This window comes from Acyrthosiphon pisum, chromosome A2 (assembly GCF_005508785.2).
Source record: "Acyrthosiphon pisum isolate AL4f chromosome A2, pea_aphid_22Mar2018_4r6ur, whole genome shotgun sequence".
In the NCBI taxonomy this organism is placed as follows: domain Eukaryota; kingdom Metazoa; phylum Arthropoda; class Insecta; order Hemiptera; family Aphididae; genus Acyrthosiphon; species Acyrthosiphon pisum.
The window spans coordinates 109,854,652-109,878,309 of record NC_042495.1 but is presented as its reverse complement, the minus strand read 5'-3'; the positions used below and the strand labels follow the sequence as shown (position 1 = coordinate 109,878,309).

At 32.7% G+C, this 23,658-nt stretch overlaps 1 protein-coding gene across 3 annotated transcripts in view; it reads right to left on the bottom strand.

Moving 5' to 3' along the window:
* The window catches only part of LOC100160702 (solute carrier family 2, facilitated glucose transporter member 1), a 66,536-nt gene that overhangs the window by 10,837 nt on the left and 32,041 nt on the right, over window positions 1–23,658 (bottom strand). For all 3 annotated transcript variants that reach the window (XM_016807218.2, XM_029489516.1, XM_001950928.5), the window contains one exon: window positions 4,405–4,503. In XM_016807218.2, coding sequence (XP_016662707.1) covers window positions 4,405–4,503 — 99 coding nt within the window. The remainder of the gene's footprint in view (window positions 1–4,404; window positions 4,504–23,658) is intronic.

Below are 23,658 nucleotides of genomic sequence, written 5' to 3'. Positions count from 1 at the left end.
TTAAAGCCGGCCAAACAGTGGCTATACTATTTGTTTTACGTTCGTAGAACAGAACAATCTATTCGGAGGTATAGATACCTAAAAATGAAAAAAAAATAAACCATTCGGCATTGCGTCTACTACGCGCACGTCAATAATATTCGACGGTCGTGTCAAACGTACGAATTCGAATTTTGGCCGAAATGTTTTACGCTGGTCTAATTATATATAGGTATCAGTGACATGGACGTATACGGCAGAACGAGAGCAGCTAATTAAAAAAAAAAATATATACTCTGATAGTAATCTGTAAAGTATTATCATATAACTATATGTAGAGTCGTTTGAAAAAATATCAAATTACTGCGTTTTCTAGTTATCGTTTCCCGTGTGGTTTCCTAATGCTAGTGCGCACCATAATACCTATCTACCTACTACTCGCTCATAGTGCGTTCGAATCTGGAGAGAAAAAATAAATATATTTTGTAACTCTACGCAGACACGGGACTGCGTTCCAAAGACGGCAGGTTTCGAAAAAATACATTTAATAAACCTATGCCCTCCGCTGCGTTGGAAATTAAAACGAGATTTATATCGACAAAAAACATGCTAAAAAATAAACCGCTCGGCATTGCGTCTACTATGCACGTCAATAATATTCGACGGTCGTGTTGAACGTACGAATTCGAATTTTTGTTGAAATGATTGCGCTGGCCTAACTATCAGTAGCATACGCAGGATTTCAGTTCGGTTAGGGTTTTACCTGAGTAAATATTTTGCATAATTTTTTGCCAAACAGTTTTTATCTAATTGGTAATAACAAATTATATAGTTAGTCTCAAATTTAGTCTACATTTAGAACAGATATTTGTAGAGTGTTTAATCTGGACACCTGTTCATCTATATAGAGCCTCTTCGGGTCGTAATAAACGTGGTAATGATTTGTGGACGATGATACATGGATGATACACGGACAACGATTATTGCAGGCGTTTAGCAATGTTCTAAATTGGCCGAAAAAAAACTGAAACTACGATTATCGACTTCTTTGTCGTATTTAACAATTTATTTTATATCTATTGAAAATGACCAACAATTGATCGACTCTGTGTATTGAAATGGTTGTAAATAGGATTTTTTTGCAAATGGAAAAAAATTCAGGGGGGTCAGAACCCTACCCCTGAGTACGCCACTGCTAATTATATACAGTAGAAGCCGCTTATTAGAAACACGGATTATTGATACAATCGCGTTATTGAAACAAAATGTACCAGGACGGATCGCCCGTATATTAGGACATTTAAATCGCTTATTAGAAACAATCGGTTAATTGACACATTTCACTTTGGTTCCAAAGTGTTTCTAATAAGCGGCTTCTACTGTATATAGGTACCAGTGACATGGACGTGTACGGCGGAACGAGATCAGCTAATTAAAAATGTATACTCTGATAATAATCTGTAAACTATTATCATATTATACCTATATTACTACGTTTTCTAGTTCTCGTTTTCCGTGTGAAAATATCCAAATGCACGCTGGGTGCACACCATACCTTAGACTACTCGCTCATTGTGCGTTCGAATCTGGAGAGAAAAAATAAATATATTTTACAACTCTACACAAACAAGGGAATGCGTTCTAAAAATGTGCAGGTTTCGAAAAAACACATTCAATAAACCTATGATGCTCTCCGCTGCGTTGGAAATTAAAACAAGATTTTTATCGGCAAGAAACATGCTAAAAAATAAACCGTTCGGCATTGCGTCTATACTACGCACGTCAATAATATTCGACGGTCGTCGGGTCAAACATACGAATTCGAATTTTGGCCAAAATGTTTGCGCCGGGCCTAATTATATATAGATATATACCAGTGACATGGACGTATACGGCAGAACGAAAGCTGCAGCTAATTAAAAAAATATACTCTGATAGTATAATCTGTAAAGTATTATCATATTATACTTATAGAATCGACTAAAAAAATATCAAATTACTGCGTTTTCTAGTTCTCGTTTTCCGTGTGAAAATATCCTAATGCGCGCTGGGTGCGCACTATACCTATTATACTACTCGCTCATAGCGCGTTCGAATCTGGAGAGAAAAAATAAATATATTTTGTAACTCTACACAAACACGGGAATGCGTTCTAAAGACGTGCAGGTTTCGAAAAACACATTTAATAAACCTATGATGCTCTCTGCTGCGTTGGAAATTAAAACGAGATTTATATCGGCAGGAAACATGTTGTCCAAAGACAGTGCAGAGGCTGCAGTCGTCGGAGGCCGGCACCACATCACAAGAGGCGCTCACAAAAACGGTTCCCTGGGATTTATTTTTTTATTTTATTTTCCACAATATATAATATATAAGCACATAATATAATAATATTATAATATTATCATAATAATATAAGACGTAGCCCAAACGCGTTTTATAGCCGTCCGCGAACAGATATTCCGACGTGCATTCCTCCGTCCGGTCCGGGTGTGTGTGTGTGTGGCCGTAAAAGTTTTTTTTTTTGGGGGGATTTATTTTGAATATATTTGATGGAGAAAAAACAACTCGATTAGTTTATCGTGGAAAGTAGAAATGAAAAAATATAATATGTACAAGTATAATATTATTATGTCTCTCGAAATCGATAATTGAAGGTGAACCTCGCGCGCGCGCGCGCGCGCACCCATCGAACTCGTGTGTCCGTTATCGTCCGTACCAGCCGCCACTATATACCAATAAATTATTACAAGACGTCGGGTATACGAGTGGGTATATATTTTAAATTTTGAACACTCAATGCAACTCCGATGATTTTAGTTTTTTTTTTTATAAATGCATATTTTTGTGTCGTTCGTATCGCCCGAGGCCTACGCATAATATTATTTTTAACGAACAACGATCTTAGTTTTTAGTACTTGACGACGATCCGTATATCATTTGGCCAACTTGTACTATAGGGAAATGTCGACCGTCTGCACAAGTCTGAACAGTAATAATTGTCACGATTAATATAATACCATAATATTACGTATAATTAATATATTATTGTCAACAAATATTATAAAACAATTAAAATTTAGACGAGCTGTAGTAATTCGCGGGAAATCCCCCGCAGCTCCTATCTTAAGCTTATCTAACAGCTGATAATAAGATTGTGACGGTTCAACGTTCGGCATAATATTATATTTGCAATGTAGTGTAATTCGTAATTCGTTCAGACAGAATATTATATTGTACTTGTTCTACGTACGTCGTTGTAATGTGATAGTACCAACATACATGATGTAATTATCTAAGAAACAACCGAATTCGGGTTAAAATGAAAAAAAAAATTGATGAAAATAATATTATGTGCCGTTAAAAAAACGACAGCGCCTTACTTTGAACAATAAAAAAACCAACCCCTCGTCCACGTGTACATCTCGGCGTAACGATATTTTATATTTTTTTTATGGTACCCACACTATTATAATATTATCGAAGGAATGCAGGTAAGACGAACCGAGTCTCAGGTCGGGAATCCGTATCTTACGACGATGTGCCGTGCCTAGGTATTTTTTTTTTTATAGAAATATTTTCGATCCCCAACCTACCGAAAGGATAATGTGTGTACTAAAAAAAAAATCATCATCGTGTAGCTGTCGTACGCAATCGTTAGGCATATTAATAATATATTATATTACTTGTAATAAAATCTCGTGTGTGTGTGTGAGTATGGGCGAGGTGGTTACAGCTTGCGTGGTTAACCACGCTGGTATCGTACCCAGGTCGGAATGCTTATGGTGTATATACGATGGCGGGAACCATCAGTCGGGTATTTAGCTACCCACCAAACCGGAATCGGGTAACAAAAAATCTACACGAAAAACCAATTGTGCCCGCTAACGAGATCAACCCCTTGTAATATACCTACACGGGTAGACAACTAAACACAATTTATTATAATAATAATGTTATAATCGAACGGCCGTACAAACGACAAGACGACACTATAGTATAGGCTCAGACCCTATTAATCTTTTTTTTTTTTAAGAGCAACATTGTTCGCCGTCGGCTGTCTGGAATTTCCATTCGTGCCTCCACTCACATATTATAATCCCACCGGGGTGGAATATAAAAAATAACATCATCGAGGAGCGTTCTCACATGCAGCCATCACTAATATTGTGTGGTTAATAACCACTGGTTATGTTATAACCGAATTCTTGACAAAAGGCGGCCTAATCCGAAACGTTAATATAAATATAAGACCTCAACACAATAGCATGGCAATTGAGGGCCTTTGCTGCTAAGTCTGGTTCAATGAAGGGTGGTAAAAATATTTAAAATATACAATATAGGTATGCTTCAAAGCCTCCACAATTCATAATTTCGCGCCGCTACTGGGTGCATAATATAACATATTGTTGAGTAGGTACTTACCGCTTGGGGAGCGTTCACCACGCCTGTGTTGTACCCATGTTGGAATGCCGAACCGAAAGCCGAAGCTATGATGGCGAACAACAGTCTTCCGTTGAGGCTCTGGAACAAAGAATAAAAATCGGTTGGTTGTTGTTCGGGTTGTAGTGGGATTTCGGTGCAGGTGGTTTCCGTTCGTTCGTCGGAAATGGAATAACAACCCACGCGATCCGCCGCGGCCGTTTCGCTGTCACACGAGTTGGGCGAAAAGGCTCGTATCGTGACGCAACAGCAAAGGCCCGTGGCCGCCGTGTCCCGGAGTTTGCGCATTTTTTCGAATATTACGCGATCGCGAAAATACTAACAATAATAATAAAAAAATAATCGAAATTTTATTATTATTATTTATTAATTTTATGGCAACTGTCTTTTCACCCGACGATCGCACGCGACAATATATCGTTCACGAATTTAATAAGACGCAGCGAACTGATTATTAAAAGTGTAGCTATGATATCTTCGACGTCCCGACCAGCCCTAAAGTCCGAAATCTACGACGGACGGAGATGGTGTACGTTTATTATATTATGTTTTTCTATTAATATTTAGGAACATACCTACAGGTATTATAATGGTCACTAATATCGATTCTTATCGCAAATATCATTATTGTTACGACCGTAGGTACTTATAATATACGATCGGGATCTGTGTGGTCGGGCAAACCTCGAGAAGACTCATAATACTCATAATAGAACTTATCGAAACAATACCGTTTGTGTGTATATTGTCATTAGGTACCTACAACATTTATTCAATTAATCGGTTACGATGAAATTATGAATATAATAATTGAAATCCGTTTCTTCAGGTGTATACCTCCGGCGGTAAACACTAAAAACTACCATCATCGACATGTCAAATATTTAATGTTTTTATTATTATTTATTTTTGGTCCAGTTGTATAATAATTATTGTGCATAATATGGTCAGTATACAGTGTGTAATCGTTAATTGAGAACACTCAATATCTTTGAGTAGAGCAATTCAATTTTAATTCTGTTTTCTATTTGGTGTTATGACATAAAAATACATTTTTTTACGGCCTATCAATTTTTTTAACTTAATTAGACTTGCGCATGCACAATACAACTTTTTTATCTTAAATGACAACCACCTATTTTAACTACTGATTTTTTTTTTGCCTAATTTTTTAATGCATTTTGGTAGTTGAACCAACTTTCTAAGTCCAAAATTGATCAAGTTACGGCCAATCTAAATACGCTCAATTTTCAGTTTTTTTCATTATAATTCTGAAAATAATTGTTCTAAATTTTTTTATGATTATTCATAGTTCACAAATTAAAGTGAAAATTATAATACCGGACGTTTAAATATCGTCTAAATTAATAATAATGAAAATGTTAATCCTAAAAAATTTTAGAACAATTATTTTCAGAATGACAATGAAAAAAAACTGAAAATTACGCGTATTTTGATTGGCTGTAACTTGGTCAATTTTGCATTAAAATACTATACTGTATATAGATTAATTATTTTATCATAAACGTGAAAATATACACAGACTGTTTATAAGTTCTCCGAGTTATCTCATAGTTTATTTTACGCGTTTTGAAATCAAAAAGATAAATACAAAGTATGTAATATAAAGTACGTATTATTTACTATATATTACCTTCTGTGTATATTGTATACATATACGTTAGATTATTTACATTCTGATACTTCTCGTGACTTTCTCTTTTAATTATTTCGTATTATAATGCCATTAATACCTGTTGACAATCGCAGCACTTACGTAGATACAATAATAATATAATACTTTGAATAATTATTTGTGATACAATAACAGAGTAAAATAAGCAGAGATTGAAAATGTGCCTATTATTTTATTCAAGAAAAACTGGACTGCAAATCGTGTTGTAATGACGTCGATTAATACTATTTACCGAAACGTAAATATTTCCACTCCAAACGAGTTGCAACAGATTTAAACGTGATATATATTATAAATTATACATTTTACATTCAGTCCTGTTCAGTCGCATAATATACTGACGATATCAAACCCGGTTTTGACCGGGGCAGTTCGTATACAACTTCAATCGTGCTTAAGTATAGTAAAATGTTTATTCGACTAAGAAATATAAGATAAATTAATAGTAGATTTTTTTTAATCTTCTTCAAATAAAAACATCCTTACGAGCGATTATAATACTGGAATTACTTCAATAAAATAAAATTGGACGAAAAAATGTTCAAAAAATCGAGAATCGATTAATATTAATACAGTAAATTGTAAAATATATAACTAATTTACAACACATCAATCATTATAATATGTGTTTCTATACCTACTTACGTACAATCGGTTAAAATGTTAGTTTTATCTAAAACAATGTTAAACGGATAAATTAATACAAATTTAGTAACCTATTTTAGAAATGCACTTAGCATAATATTATAATAATCGTCAAAGAATTATGCCATATGAATTTCGATGTTCTATTATTCAGTTTTGAAATTTATTGATTTGTACTATTTAGTATGAAAATCAAAACGAGTAAAAAATTTTTTTTTTATTTATTTACGTGATCATCGGACTAAAAACAATATAATTTGGCTTACAAAAAAATTTTAAGTTTATAATTATTGTCTATGACTTATCACAATTGCCAATTATTTTGAGTGTGTACGCAGGCCACATATTATCGTTTAATTATATGATTTTTGTAATATTATTATGTAACCTTTTGGTAGATTGTTATGAATTGTAATAAATCATTAAAATATGTTATAAAGGTTTCCTACTTATAATGTAAGCACTAAGCATGTGGTTATAAATTATTATGATAGTGGCTGCAACCAAAATTATTTTTATGCAAATCAACTATAATATTTTACGATTTTTGTGGGATATTCATTTATTTAAAAATATAATATACAACTATTAGATTAACCTAAAATTTTTTTTAAAAAAATAAACAAATTTTCCATATTATCTCATAGTTGCATTCACACCGGTGTGTCAAACCACATAAAGTCAAATAATTTATATGGATTGGTAGAATGCAAATAAAAACCGGTTACCAACACATATACACCGCAGAGACAGGTTTGTTGGATGAAGTTTACTTGGTCTTATGTCGGCCCCTATGGCGCATCGTGAGTGCATTTTTATAGTTCTATCTCGTTTTGAACCCGCTCGTTGTAATTTTATATTATACTCACCGTGCAGTAAACTAACGTAAAATATTCCCAAAAAAATAAATAGTAAGTGTCATACTCAAACCAGAAAACAAAATAACATTACACGCCTCGTTGAAATATTTTAACAAATAAATTATAGAATTAAATTCACTTTTCAATCTAATGTGCGCAATTAAAATACATTTATAATTATTTCCGAATATAATCAATGCAGATTACGTACAGAGTTTCAATGTTGCATGGTGCTCAATCAACTAATTGGTCGATTTTAAAAGTTTAGAGGCTGTTTAGAAGAGACTGATAAGTAATAAACTAATAACACATAACTATTATCATTTCATTACATTCAAATGCCGATAAACTTTGGTACTTGTTCCATTAGTTTTATAAATTCATTTTTTAATGTTATAATTACCTATACTTACTTATCGTTTTGGACAATTAGACAATTATTATATAATAAATAATGATTATGCGATTAGCCAATTAATAATATTAATAAACGAAGAATAATAATAATTTAATTAGTAAATCAGTTTATTGTTGTTAAAACAAATAAGATTTTTTTTTCCGAAAATTTGAGCTATACGCGAAATACAACACAACTTGGTAAAGTTTGTATATTAGATAATGAACATTCAACAAATTATTGAATACACTTTGAGATAAGACTTAATTATATTGTAAATTAAAATATCTACCTCCTTAAATTTTTGCAAGTGGAAAATTAAATTTTTTTTGTTATCAAGTTGGCCGGAAATCGACGAATAAACATGATATACATCTGTAAACATTTTCTGTTATTTAATCAACACGTGTTAAAACGTAAATCATGTACAATAATATATCCAGCTCTACCTATTTAGGCTACGATTTAAATCATTATAATACGTTTTTACAGCCATATAAAAGGTGCTAATTAAATTTAGATTCTCGCCAATACTATATAGAGTGCTAAATTAATTCAACATAGGAATAAAAATATATAAAATATATTAAGGATCAATCGAAAGGTCAATGTCAAGATGCTCTTAACAATATAATATAAGTGTGTAATGTATAATAATATAAATTACTTCATACACAATCTCCGGCAATGCATAATATATCGGAACAGTCCTATATTATAATAATAATTATTATTATTCTAAATAAAACAATATAATGTACCAGATTAAGGAGTGATATTAATTAATAGTATCTAATACCAATTTTAATGTCTGTAAAAATTAATTGTATTTTCTTTAATAATCACTTAATAAATAATTTCGCGTGATTGTCCATTCGACGATGATCTTTCTATTAGAGGAAAGAACATGTGTTAAATTGTTAATAGAACGATATTGGAAATTAAATATAATAAAATATGTTTGCAAGACGTACCTTTATTGTAAAAATGCAAATGATTCACCTTTAGTCCCTATTTTATGTATCTACGATCGCTAAACTATATGATATATTATAATATTATAATTTATAATGTACCTAACTAGCAAATTATTTTACGTTGGTTCGCGTTGTTTTTTTTCGTTGTTTGTTTGGCGTCCGATGCAAATATCGGATTTTTTATACACCGTAAAGTAAACATTTTCAAGTGCGATTTGCTTATTACCGCAATATTATTGTACGATGCGTTTATTTATTAAACGAGTAGGTACTTCTATTAAGCAATGATAATAATATGACCATCGGTGTTGATTTTATACACTAAATAAACGATTTTTTTCACTTTTTATAGCTACAACAACATCAAACGAGTTATTTCATGTATAATATAGTATAATATTATAATATTAGCCATTAAGCACCTATATACAATACTACGTGGGTAATAATATCATATGGTACGAATCGGGGTGGGTGAGGTTAAGGGGGAAATGCAGTAATGGTGGACGTATTGAAATCTACGTTTAAATGCCAACTAATTGTATGGACGTTGTATTTTTTCGAGTTGGGAAGTAGAATTATCAATATAGGTAATATGGTACCTACACATACAATATAGTACAATACGTATTATTATTATATCATAAATTTATATCATAAATTATACAGGGTGACGCACCGTGATTTACCTTTTTACCCTCGTTAGACACACGAAAACAATAAACTATAATATTATATTATGAAAGCGAGGGAAAACACGCGGTGTGCTGCCCTGCAGCAGTGAACATGTAGGTTAGGTTACGGGTCTAGTACGTCATGTACAGTGAAATAAAAAAAAAACTCGACGGTCGCACGGCGTCTAAGTCTATAATATAATATTATAATGATATTATATTGCATTATTGTACGTCGTATTATTACTATAATGCATATTAATAATAAACGAGAGCTCGGCGAGCAACATAAGCGTAGTACGTGTTTTCGGCGTGCACGTCAAACGAAAATCGTCCGACGCGAGCAGCAGCAAGTCTACGAACATTTTGGTATCGACGATTTAACTCCATTGCCTTAAATTATAATATTGACGTCTACAACCATCGTACACATCGTGATAATAATAAATCATAATATTATATTACTGAGTGCGCGGTAGTACCCACTGCAGCGTTAATGCGTTATACGCACACGTGTGATGATATTATACTGCAGACGGAGCTGCGAATATAATATGTTGAGGGGGGGGAGGGCTAAGCTACACAAATATTTTCAAAGATCTCCCGAGTGTATTGTTCATAATTTAAAACGAATAATAAGTCACGAAAATCGTTTTATTCGATGAGGCAACAAATTGGCCAAGAACGAACAGGTTATGCCTAGGCACCTATAATATTATATTTATATATAGATGTAATGCTGCGAGACTGTGCCTATCTAAAATTTGGATATCATCGATATCGAAGTAAGAGATACAAACGCAAATGTATTAAAAAATTACGTAGGTATTGAAAGTAAAAATATATGAATATAATTCAAAATAAAAAAAAATTTTAATTTGTTTGCTCAATAATTTATTATACCAATATAAAATATACTATTCACATGCCACGAACTTCTATCAATGGATGGATTCTCAACGCACGAGTGCACGACTAAATAACCACTTATTCAACATAATCACTTTCGCTTATTGTAAACATTTTACTTACAAATTGTGAAATATATGCAATACATAAATATGATAAAAATATCAGTGTAAATGTGTATATTAATTATTGTAATGAATTTTTTTTACAAATAATATATACCATGCACTTAGTGGAAGAGTGCAGAGGAAATTTGTACACAAATCAATAAAGAAAGAATGTGATGGGCGATGGCTATTATACAACTGCACCTAATCAAAAATCCTGGTCCTATAGTTGAGCGTCATATTAATAAGTAATAACGACGGAAGACATCGCTGATGAAAAATATTAAAACCTAACGAGTCTTGCCTCTACTTAAAGGTCAAAAATCGTAGAAATCGTCGAAGACTGTGGGCGGACGAAGAGAAAATCAGCAATCATTAGGTATCAGGTGGTCGGCGAGCGAATCACGGTGACTCATAAAGTCAGCTTTTGCCATTTTTGATTATTACGTCACCTTGTGGAAAACCCACGGTAGTGTTTATTACAAAAATATAAAATAATGTCTCGTCTTAAATCATTAACGGTGTAGAGTGTCAAAATACCATCACAGTCAAAATAATAATGTAATATGTGAATAGGTACATGGAAATGAGACGTTTTTTTCGTTTTCTATAGTAAATGTTTAAAAGTAGTGATTTTTGACTTGTGCACAATTTTCCTCGCGCATCGTCCACAGTATTATTTATTATATTCTCATGCGTATGTCGTATACAATATTATAATATTATATTATGCAATGATACGTACTCAGAATTATTACCAAACGGTTATTAAATGTGTTTGAAAAAAAAAACCGCGATTGCTGCGAACAAAAAATCGAATAATTATACACGCCATTGCATATACGTTGTCGGCCGTCGGTTTTTACGGGCGCATCTCGTTCGACGAATGGACGCTGTAAAGTAATATAATAAATTATTATACTCAGATAAAAGATTTTTCGGCGGAAAAACGAAGTCCCGTGGTAATAATTATACGTAGTATAGTATTCCACAATTATATTATATCTACGTCATTCGTTGTCCGGGCGTCGTTATTTTATTGCTCGTTATTGTTATTCTTACAACGAATATTCCAATTTTCTTTCAATTTTTTTTACCATCGTCGGGTGCATAATATAAGTGATGCGTTGTCTACGAGGTCGATTCGTGTTCGATATTATTTGTTTCGTATTCAATCGCTTCATCGACTGTACCCGACAAACTATACACGAAAACTATAACGATAGCACGTGCACACCTGACACAATATATTATGACGTTTCCGAACAATATAATGATCATTTCCAGTGTATGTCGGATAACGAGATACCTATATATTCTGTCCGCAGTGGCGTCCCTGTCCGTACACTATATTGAAATCCTCCTACAAACCGAAAAAAATAACCGACGAGTAGAATAATATAATACATGTATTAGATATTTTGTGTTCGCCGTGCATCGCCACTGCGTATTATAAAAATCGTACGGCTAACCGGAATCGCGAAATAAATTTAAATAAATAAATAAATAAATTTTATATAATATTTTTAAATTCAATATTATTAGTCAATAATAAACTTTAAAAAAAATGGGGAGGAAATGTTCGCATCAAAAATATATCGAGGGGGGGGGATGACCTACTAGACAGAAAACAGTCGGGGGAGAAATGTCTATTTACCACTTAACCGCCCGAAGGCACACCTAAAAAGACACGCGGAATTTCGAAGGCTAAACCAATCGACGGCACCGAATGTCTTTTGATTATTGTCAATTAGCGGCAATTAAAGCTTAAAACAAAACAAAAAATTACACTATATGTATGGTATATATTTTAGTACTGACGATTTACGCGTCATCGCTAAACAATGTATTCAATCAGTTCGCCGGCGAATGAGATGTATTACGATTCGTTAAATCGTGACATATAATGTCATAATATTACAAAATAATAAACGACATTTTCGAAATGCATTATTTTGCTTGAATACAATAATAATATTCGATCTTATGAATAATAATAATAATAATAATTGCATAGTATAATGTAATGTTTAGTCTATCTCGAATGTGCCTAAGATCGAGTACCGCGTTTGATCGTAAATCATAATGTGTCACACTTGTGGCGATGGCCATCCAGACGAATTTTAAGTGAATCGATGTCATTGATGTCTACTCCAACGGTTTGTGTGCGTATGTCGATTATTGAGTAAGTGATAATATCTATGCGTCTTATTGTCTCAACTCCCAATACACATACAATTATTATTATTATTATTATAGAGGCCCATTGAATGGTGAGCGACAGTTTCCATTTATTATATAACTATATTAAAACGTGCTTATTACGTAAATCTAAAATCCATACTTTGCAATTTATTATGATAACAGTTAAAAGAGTTTACGTCATAATATAATATGATTGAAACGAATATAAATTGTTTGTTCAATAGAAATTAATGATATTCCGTTGGTAATAAATCGTTTCAATTTCAAGTTTTGGTTCCTTACAAACTATAATACGCGGGATCTGGTGTGTAGCGCGGTGGTTGTTCGCCATCACTATACGTATTATAATGTGTTCTGTGGTTAAGCTCCAGAGTCCAGCACCCGCTGGCTCCCACTGATCACCCGGATTTCGGAGACAAATCCTAGCCCTCCTCTATAAAAACACGTTCATCCGCGGAACTGTAACCCCCACAAAAACCGAATAAAAAAATATACGATAATTGATTATAACGATGGCTTTCAAAAAAATGAAATATCGAACTTAACCTGATATATATTTATTAAAATTGTACTCTTTATAATAATTCTGTTTGTACCTACTCACTAAAAATAATATGTAAAATGTACGCAACATTATTATTTTTTTATTACAAAAGATAAGTTATTTCAATTATCTTTACGTAGGTATCATAACTATATTAACGTCAGCTATTTTTTCATAGTATTACTATATGTAGAAATTAATACTTTTATCTTTCCGCTAGATGAACATGTTACATATTTTAAGGTAGCGCAAAAGGCTAAAGGTTATAGTGCAAGTTTATAATCTTAATGAAACATATACTTATATTTATATATATTACGAGGGTCATAAACTCATATCCCCTCTCAACAGTCATCGATATATACTACACTTCAGTATAGTTTTATTTTCTTCAATCCGACTCCCTCCCCCTCCCCACAACATGGTATTGATCCAAAGTTCAGTTGACAAAAAATATATCTTGCCTAGTTGCCTCATAACAAACATATTGTATAGCTGGACAAAATAAAATATACCTATGTAATATATTATGTATATAAGTCGCATCACAGTGATTGCAAAACTGAAAATTGGTGTAATTTTAGTTATATCAATTTTAACATAATATTAATAATTAACACGTACTATTACATAGCAGGTATACCTACCTTTTATACCTACACGTGATAAAATTTAATAAAACGTCTTTATTGGAGTAAAGAATTTGATTTCCAATTGAAAAATGCTAAAATAACAACACCAATCGCCATGTTTTTTTAATATTAATTATCTTCCTGTTTTTAATTTCGTCAAAACTAACCTTGAGTTCCTTACGCTATCAAATTTTTTTTTCGATTGAACCTAGTTTCAGTAAATGAAAATATTTATTAAACACAGGTAAGTAGGTACCTGTACACATGATATAATGATTGAGATTAATGTTTGGGGATTAACGATAAGATAAACTCTTCGAAAAAAAATATGGCCTTACAATTAAAATTGCGACATTAATACGAGTTTAATCGTATAAAGTAGAGTTAGTATTCTTCTACGTCGCGTTTATTATAACAAAATATTACCTATATACAGAGTACCTACCACATCGTGTTTGTCGCTCGCTAATTTTTGAAAGCTCTAACTGTATTAAAAGCTCATAATGTATTCTTTAAAATTTTAAATATTTGCCAGTTACCCTATACAAATCGCAACATATTATGCACTCCGTATAGTATCAGGTACATTCTATTTTCTCGGTTGACATTGGGTTTTTTAGATAGGGGCTGATGCATCTACGGCATAAAAAAGGACAAAAATCAAGCAAGTTGGTACCGGCACAACGATTGCTTGGAAACAATGTGCATTATTAACGTATAATATGCATTAATGCACCAGGTTGAGACGAGATAAAGACCCGAAGTATGCAGTGACATGTTGGGAAAAAATACAAAAAGCAGCAACTGCACATAATATTATGATCCATTGTATTGAAGTAATAATAATAATGATGATGATGATGATGATGACGGTAATAAATAATAATATAAGTGTTGTACTACTAAATCGATTATGAACCTAGCGCGCCACATAACCACCGCGAAGCTTCTCTCGAACGACTATTGTAGTACGTCACCGTAGCATTTTATTATAATATTTTGTTAAGTAAAAAAAAAGCCTTCCAATAATAATAATAATAATAATTATTATTATTAGTAATTTGTATAATTATATATACGGATACAATTAAATTCCAGCATTGTCACGGCAGACTGCGGGTATTCCGTACAATAGAAATATTCGGCGGGATATAGGATGAACGACCATATTATATTATTATAATATAGTCATAGACTTATATTATATACGATCGCGAGTAATAATAATAATATTATAATGATATATGACCCGGGGCGGCGCACAATTTTCGTCTATATTATGAGCACGCGTTACGTACGCATACAGAGTGATCGATATATCCGACTACTATATACGACTTTTTTTCTTTTTTACGTCAAGTCTATTCGAGACTAGTGAAGTGGAAAGTGTCTGCAAAATGTGTGATGATCTACACCGCGAATAATATGCTTCCATTAGGTTTTTCAAAAACGTTTACATTTTTAAGACACGAAAATGTTAAAAGCAATACTTTATGCTAAAATATAGAATTACATTTAAAAATGAAGATAAAAAATAAATAAAAAAAAATACTTGAAATATACGTAATGATATGATAATTATTTTAAAAACATTATAATATTATAACAAAAAAAACATCAGGTTTTTTAAAATCACTGAGAAAACTAATGTTTAGCTGCAGGTTAAATATTGATCACTTTGTATATTATGTAGGTGTGTCTGTATGTGTGTATGTGTGCGTGCGCATGTACAGAGAATTACGGGTACAGAATTAAATGCCGCATAACACACACTATAATATTATATTATGTAAGGTTATTTTTTGAATTATTATTGTTAGCAAAATTGGGAAAACCTTTATGGTTTTTTAGAACAAATAAAAATATATAATATATTCATGGGTACCTCACCTATATAATATTATAATAATGAGGTAGTAAAAATACATTATTTTTTATACGGTTTTGTTTTTGATTTCTGATCTCCGTGTACTTAAAATATTACGTATCCTCTACCTATTATGCGCCGTGTTGATATTGTCTGTACAAACATGGGTAGGTTACGGCGGCGGCGGCTATATCCGTGCAACGCCCCGTTGTCAAAATAAAAAATAATACAATACAAATTAAAACGACGTCATAATAAATAATATTATTTATTACACACGTCTCGGCATATTATTTTAATATAGTTACTGGATAATAATATAATGTATAATATCATAAAAGTGAACGTTGCTTTATTCGATCAGTATAACATATTATTTAAATGTAAGTAGGTAGGTACGGGTAGGTATTACGATAACGATAATATTCAGTGACCAGAAATTACGGGCTTGAAATCTACTCTACACCGATTGCATATTTTTACCACGACTTTATTAGGACTAGAAAATTAAATTATCCGACCGTAACCGCTATATTATACCTTCGGCGAGACGTGTTCAGACGGCGCCTGGTTCAGATAATAGTAACAATAATAATAATGATAATATCTTACGGGCACCTAACCTGCAGCAGATGATGCATTTTCAACGATGCCTGCCAACGCATGATCACAATATCATTATTTTATATTATTATGGTTTAAAAGCGAAAGAGAAAACATTTTAATTGAACTCATTTGAAACGTATATTAGGTCCACGTGGCGTTTAAAACGTTTTCCGATCGACACGAAACACATTGCGTCCATAGAGTAAATATAATATTTAATGTATTATACCGAAGCGTGTCAGAAACTTTTTTATAGATTGATTTTAATACCTAACCGCGCAGCGAGTCGATTGACTAAACGACTGTAGGTATTTAGTGTAATTATTATGGTTAACTCTGTGCGATCTGCAGTTTATAGCCAATACATTATTTCAATAACTGCTGCAGTCGAACACTTTCGTCTGAGTGGAAACATATTACGGACAAAAGCCGGTCGGAAATTTAAAATAATTCTGGCGAATAAAAAAAAAAAATGATTTATTACATCGAGAGAGACCGTTGTTGTACGCAGTACGCTACGAATATGACGTGTATACCGCAATGTTAATATTATATAGTACGAATTGTTATGTACGTTTTGCCTTGTTTTTTCATGTATGGCACACATGGGTAGTTATAGTAATTGATTAGTATATTATTATAACACATATTAAACTTTTATACGACGGAATTGCATCTGAATGTTTTCACGGTTGATAAGGTTACGAAAAACCTAAACATCGAATATTTTCCACGGGCTCGACAATAAACATGTACCGCAGATAAAATACGCGAACATGATATTATTGTGTTATATACCGTATAATGCGTCGTTATCAGTAAGTGGCCATTTCGAGGACTTTGACGGATAATAACATTATATTATGTAGAATATCCAGAGCACGTTTAACTTATTATGATTTGTTTTCGTTACTGTATAGTGTTATTGTGTATATGATTTATTGTAATTTGTAATATATTATGTACCCTGGTGGTAGGTGCGTACACGACTGGTATGGGTGGTAAAACCTGTGACGTGACTCGGTAAACGTGTTGCAATATTATTTTTCACTCCAGCAAACCACGAACTAATTATATGTATTAAACTAAAAAACAACATTTTAATACGCAGCATTAAAACATCATATCATAAAATTAATAATATGATCAATTCTGATAAAGTTATTGTAGATACGATAGATCGAGGATTTTATTTTTTAAAAGTCTGGAAAACTGATTTTTTCATAAATTGGAGTTTGGTACTACGATGTTAGAGAGTCGTAAATATGACTATAATTGGATTATCGACTGATTAATGAAAACAAATTAAAATTATGCGAGTATGCAACACACACAATCATTATTTTGTTGTCCCAGTCTTAGAAATCACAAAACATCGAAGTTCAAAAGTTCATATTTAATTTTGTCAAATTTAATATTAGTGTGATATTCACATAATATCGTACAATTTAAAGGTAACAACATAATACGCAAAAGAATTGAAACATTGAACAGATTTGTTTTTAATATTTTAACAAATGTTAACCAGAAGTTGAAAATATTGAATATTGAGTATAGTTGTATGTAAAATTTGACAGTTTTTTTTTCTTCACACGAGTGTTAAGATCGATCTATTTATTACCCGATAAAACAACAAATAAAACCATCTTTGTCAGTTTGTCATAGACACACACGATCAGTTTTATGAAATATTAAAATCGTTAACAATAGTAGTGGTACCACTGCATGGTACCGGTATATTGCACCACGTGTTTGCAGGAGTTTGAATATTTTTCAATGCTTCGGTGTTACAAAGCGTAGTTGTCGGTACCAGCTAAAAGGCACATAAATTAATAGGCACTTTGGCCACGCCTTAAAAAGTTAAAAATCATTTTTTGTCGCAAGCGCATCTCCCGACACTCAACACACCCGAACCATGCCACCCACACAATATACCTATAAATATTATAACACAACTGTTAATATAATAGTATTCTGATAATATTATACACGCACTGCAGACGACGTTGCATTGAATTGCAGCGCGTGCGCGTGTTGTGTGCGCAGGATATTCAGTAGAATAATATGACTGGTGAGGACGGACGGATAGGAATAATATAAAAAACCGCGGCAAACACACAATTTATTTAGAACGTGCACACTTGTTGCGCAAAGATCGTATAAGCCATTGCGATTCGATTACAACGCTATAATATTATTATATTGTGCATATAATACAATATTGAACGTCGTTAAACCATTTCATATATCGAGTACGGATTAAAAACAATACTTTAAGTTTTAATATATAATATTATGTATGTCTATACAGTAAAGTTATTACTTGCGTATATATATATATATATTTATATATATGATATAACGCATTTCATATCTCAATTGGCTCGAATTATAAAATTAATCGATTGAATAAAATGATAATAATAATATGTATGTCAAATATCATGTCTTGTATGATACAACACACATGATCTAACTACACGAAATTGACACGAAAAGTCACGCTTTGACGAATGTTCGACTCGGACGACGAAAACGGAAATCTCGCACAAAGATAATATTGAAAATGGATAAATAATATTGTACACGTATAGGTGTACCTATTATAGGTAATATTATTAGGTAATACCTATTATAACGGAGTCTATTCTTACACGAAGTATTATAGAATATTATCGTTATACATATTATATGGCGTACTAAAATATCCACGTAATATCGGGCTTTGGTATCGAAATGCTTGGCGGTTTGTAAACTGTAATTGTATATAGATCCGATAAAAAAACAACAAAACGATTATATATCCATTGACAATAATTATTATTATAAACTCGAACTTACTATTGTAAGATCATACTGTCAAATCGATAGACTTATTGCAACACGAGGATTAAACGATCGTTATTGACTGTCCGTGTACCAATATAATAGGACGTACCGCCCGTATAAGTAAAATATATTATTAATTTGAATGTCAAGATTCGATGCTACAATAATATTGTAATATTAACTAATCTAATTGTTTGTCCTGTGAAGGACCGGCGATTCGAAAACAATTATTGTTGTATAAATTAAGAGTACCTAACATGTCGTAATAACACATTTCTCACGCACACTATTTCGGTTCGTCGAGAGTAACACTTTTATACTTATACGAGTTTTGTATAATATGAACGTCAATGTTTGAATCAGGGACTGAAACCTTACCGAAACTGATACTTTTACTTGAGACATTTTTTACATTAGTATAAAACCAAAACAGGTAACACATTTTTTATTTTTTAAGAACCGAACCGGAATCGAAACAGAAATTTTAGTTTTTCTGGAAACCAAACAGGAACCGGCACAGTAAAAATCATCAATGTTCCAGTCTCTGGTTTGAATATCGTGGCAGCCCAACTCTCGAGCTCAGAATCGTGATAGACTCACAAGTGTGTCCAATAAACTTTCTCAGAGGTCCGTCTAATTTTCATCTCGATAAATATGCTCACAAAATTATGGCTCGTTATATTATTTCAGTAACATGATATAGGTTTGTATTATAATATTTTTACGCTTTCGTATAGGTATATCCGAGATCGTACAGAGTACAGAGCCACCCTAAAATATACCTATCTGCTCACCCTCGGCATAAGACGTAGTAAGTGTACACACACACACACACACAGACACAAACACATTTATTATTTACAATCAAATAGGGGTGCAGCAGTGTTGTGGATATTTTGGGGTTCGACCGGACCCTCCGTCGACGGCGTCTCATCGGCAGACGCGTATAAGGGTAAATTATATTGCACACGGGGAGCGGTATAGCGTATTGTAACGACCATATTATTACAATATCATGCGACGTATTTTATTCCAGACACACTCGTATGAATAATAATAATATTACGAATATAGGTACACACAATAATATCGGCGTCCAAGGTTAGGCCACTATAGGTACGTCTACACACACACATGTGTGTGTGTGTTTGATGTCTGAGTGCGTGTGTGACGCCAACGAAAAAAATTATGTACGTAAAATCATCGTACAGTGTCCGTCAAGGTTGTGTGCCCGGCGTGTTCACGCAACGGTAGTTTGGGTCGTCCGCGATCTCTTTTGAGTCCATTGTAGGTACACATACATAATAATAATATATTGTGTACATACCTACAGTACGTTAAATTTGTATATTATAAACACGAATCGCGATATAATAACCTAAAAACGGTATACATATACGATTTACGGATCTCCTGTGACGTGTCGAGCTTTGTGATGAAACGTCCTCGGTCCAGTGATTTCCATCACCGCGACGACTCGCGTGCCCGACGGACGACCGTAATAATAAGCGCACGAGTGTGTGTGTGTGTGTGTGTACACTAGTAAACCGATTTATATCGATAAATCTTCCTCTTTTTTTTTTAATCTGTTCGCAATAATAATATATAACGTCATTACGCACGCAAATTACGAGTAAAATGGACGTATCCTGCGATCGGAAAAAAGGCAAACTCTATATACGTAATCAGTTGGGTGTCCGGTCAAGTGCAGCGGAGCACTTCTGCAGCGTATTATGACACACTGATGGACAGGGAAGAGGGACATCGCCAGATTGTTCTTGATCATTACCGGTCCATAAAATATAATATCACTAAAGGATACGCGTGATCATAAGGACTGCGGACGTACAAATTCTAAGTTTCGATTACGAACGTTACATAATTTTCTAATGTTGCAGCAAAATAATATAGTGGCTAATTTTCATGTGTTAATAATATAGTAGAACAGTGAGTTTAAATTATATTATGTTCATTTGACACACGATCGTAATACAAAAAATGTAGTTATATAATATAATATTTTAGTCGTATAGATTATTTTTCTTGCTCGTACTTTATCGGTAGATTTTTATCAATGGCTGGTAATAATTTTTCCAGTCGATTCCCATGTTCAGAATAATGGTTAAAACAACATATTTTTTATCTCTTATTTAGTATATGCTACACGGTTTGATTTGTTTCTGAAAAAGGACAAAATACTATTAAGTAAGAAATTATTATTTTGTACGTTAAGAAACCACTGTGTAGGTATTATATAGATAGATAGATATAGATAGATAGGAACGTATACAATATATAATAAGGAAAACGCATTAAAACTGTGTTTCTATATTATAATCATCAAGAGATATCTGAGATACAAAAATTCCTTCGACGTGACACAACAACAATAATAATGATATCTATTTTTTTTATTGAGGTAACTCAAATATACAAAATATAATACCGATACAAGTCTTAAAACAATATAGAGAAAGATAAAAAAACATGGAATTTCAGACAACTGCTGAAAATTACTGATACAGATAGGAGACCTGCACGGTCTATAAAATATGGGCAGGTAGTATACCTGATGTTAACATTTTAGCCGAACATTCGATAACACGTACGATATACGCGTCTTTTAACATTTTCGTGTTCCCGGTCCGAATACTAACTAATAAATGAACACAAACGTTGTATTACAACGATTGCCCATATAAATGCGTGCGTGATGTCCGAATTTAATGAACACTAAGTACGCTACGACCGTCTTTATACATATAGGTATGTATATAGTTATAAAATGTATGTTGATCAGTCTCAAAACTAAACACTCCGATGCCGAACCGACGCCACGATACAGAAGACGTTAATAATTTTGACCTATATATATTTCAATAAATATCATATTACTCATATTTTAAGATACGGGCTTAACGCGCGCGTACAACCGTCGTTCGCGGCGAAAAAAGTCGGTCGACTGTCGAGAAAATATTGATGTGTCTATTGTATAGGTGAAAATCGGTTTCACCGTAATTAGTATGATACTATAATATTATATACTAGACGCACGACGTTTAATTTGTATGTAATAATAATAATAATAAGTCTAATAACTACACGTAACTCGGTGACTCCCAAAGCTGCACATGACTGCATGTATTACTATTATTATGCGCACGGTCACACGAGCCGTGTACGATTATTGGTACGATATAATTTGACATACGATTGTTATCAAAAGAACATTTCGTAGTTTAGCAAAACAACGGATGACTACCATAGCTACTATGGTTGCGGATGGAGGTAGAAATTCAGAGTTGGAAACCGCCTTGGCCGCGCGGTGCAGGACGGGTTATTTCATTATCTAATCTGGCGCAGAAATTATTATTAATAATAATATATTATGTCCGTCAAAATAAATGTAAAGAGTTCGATAAACTTTAACCTTCGCGCACTCTTACTCTCTAAACTTACGATTTAATCGACAGCGATTATTATTCGATCTTATCACATTACAAGTGACCGCTAAATGTTCACATATTTCATCGTCTGAAATACATAAATGGATAGATAATGTTAAGGGGAAATATCGGTTGTCGGCTTGTATATTTTAAACGACGGAAAATGTCACGAACGCGATTGAATGTCGATTGTATAATGACATGATGGTATAGTAAATGTTATACCATGGTACACGGTGGGCAATGCGGTTGTGAAACTTGGTCGTATTCCTGCGGTAATTCGTATAACCCGTTAGCAACATATTATAATGTTAAATTTAAAAAATAATCATAAGTCTTGATTGACGATATTATTGAACCCATAAAAATGGTCTATTAAAAAATTTTAATTACACATAGGTCACGCGCTTGCAAGTTAAAATAATATAATATATGCACATAATATACACATTACAAGTATTGATTGAAAACAACTAGGTATATCGAATATGTACGTGGAAAAAATCATATATCTGCATACAGGAAGATATAAAAATATGTTTAAGTACATTTTATTTTTACCTTTTTATTTATACAGTGTGTAATCGCTAATTGAGAACACTCAATAGTCAATATCTTTGAGTAGGGCAATTCAATTTGAACTCTGTTTTCTATTTGGTGTTATGACATAAAAATACACTTTTTATGGCCTATGAATTGTTTTAACTTAATTAGACTTGCGCATGCGCAATACAACTTTTTTTATCTTAAATGACAACCACCTATTTTAACTACTATTTTTTTTTTGCCTAATTTTTTAATGCATTTTGGTAGTTGAACCAACTTTCTAAGTCCAAAATTGA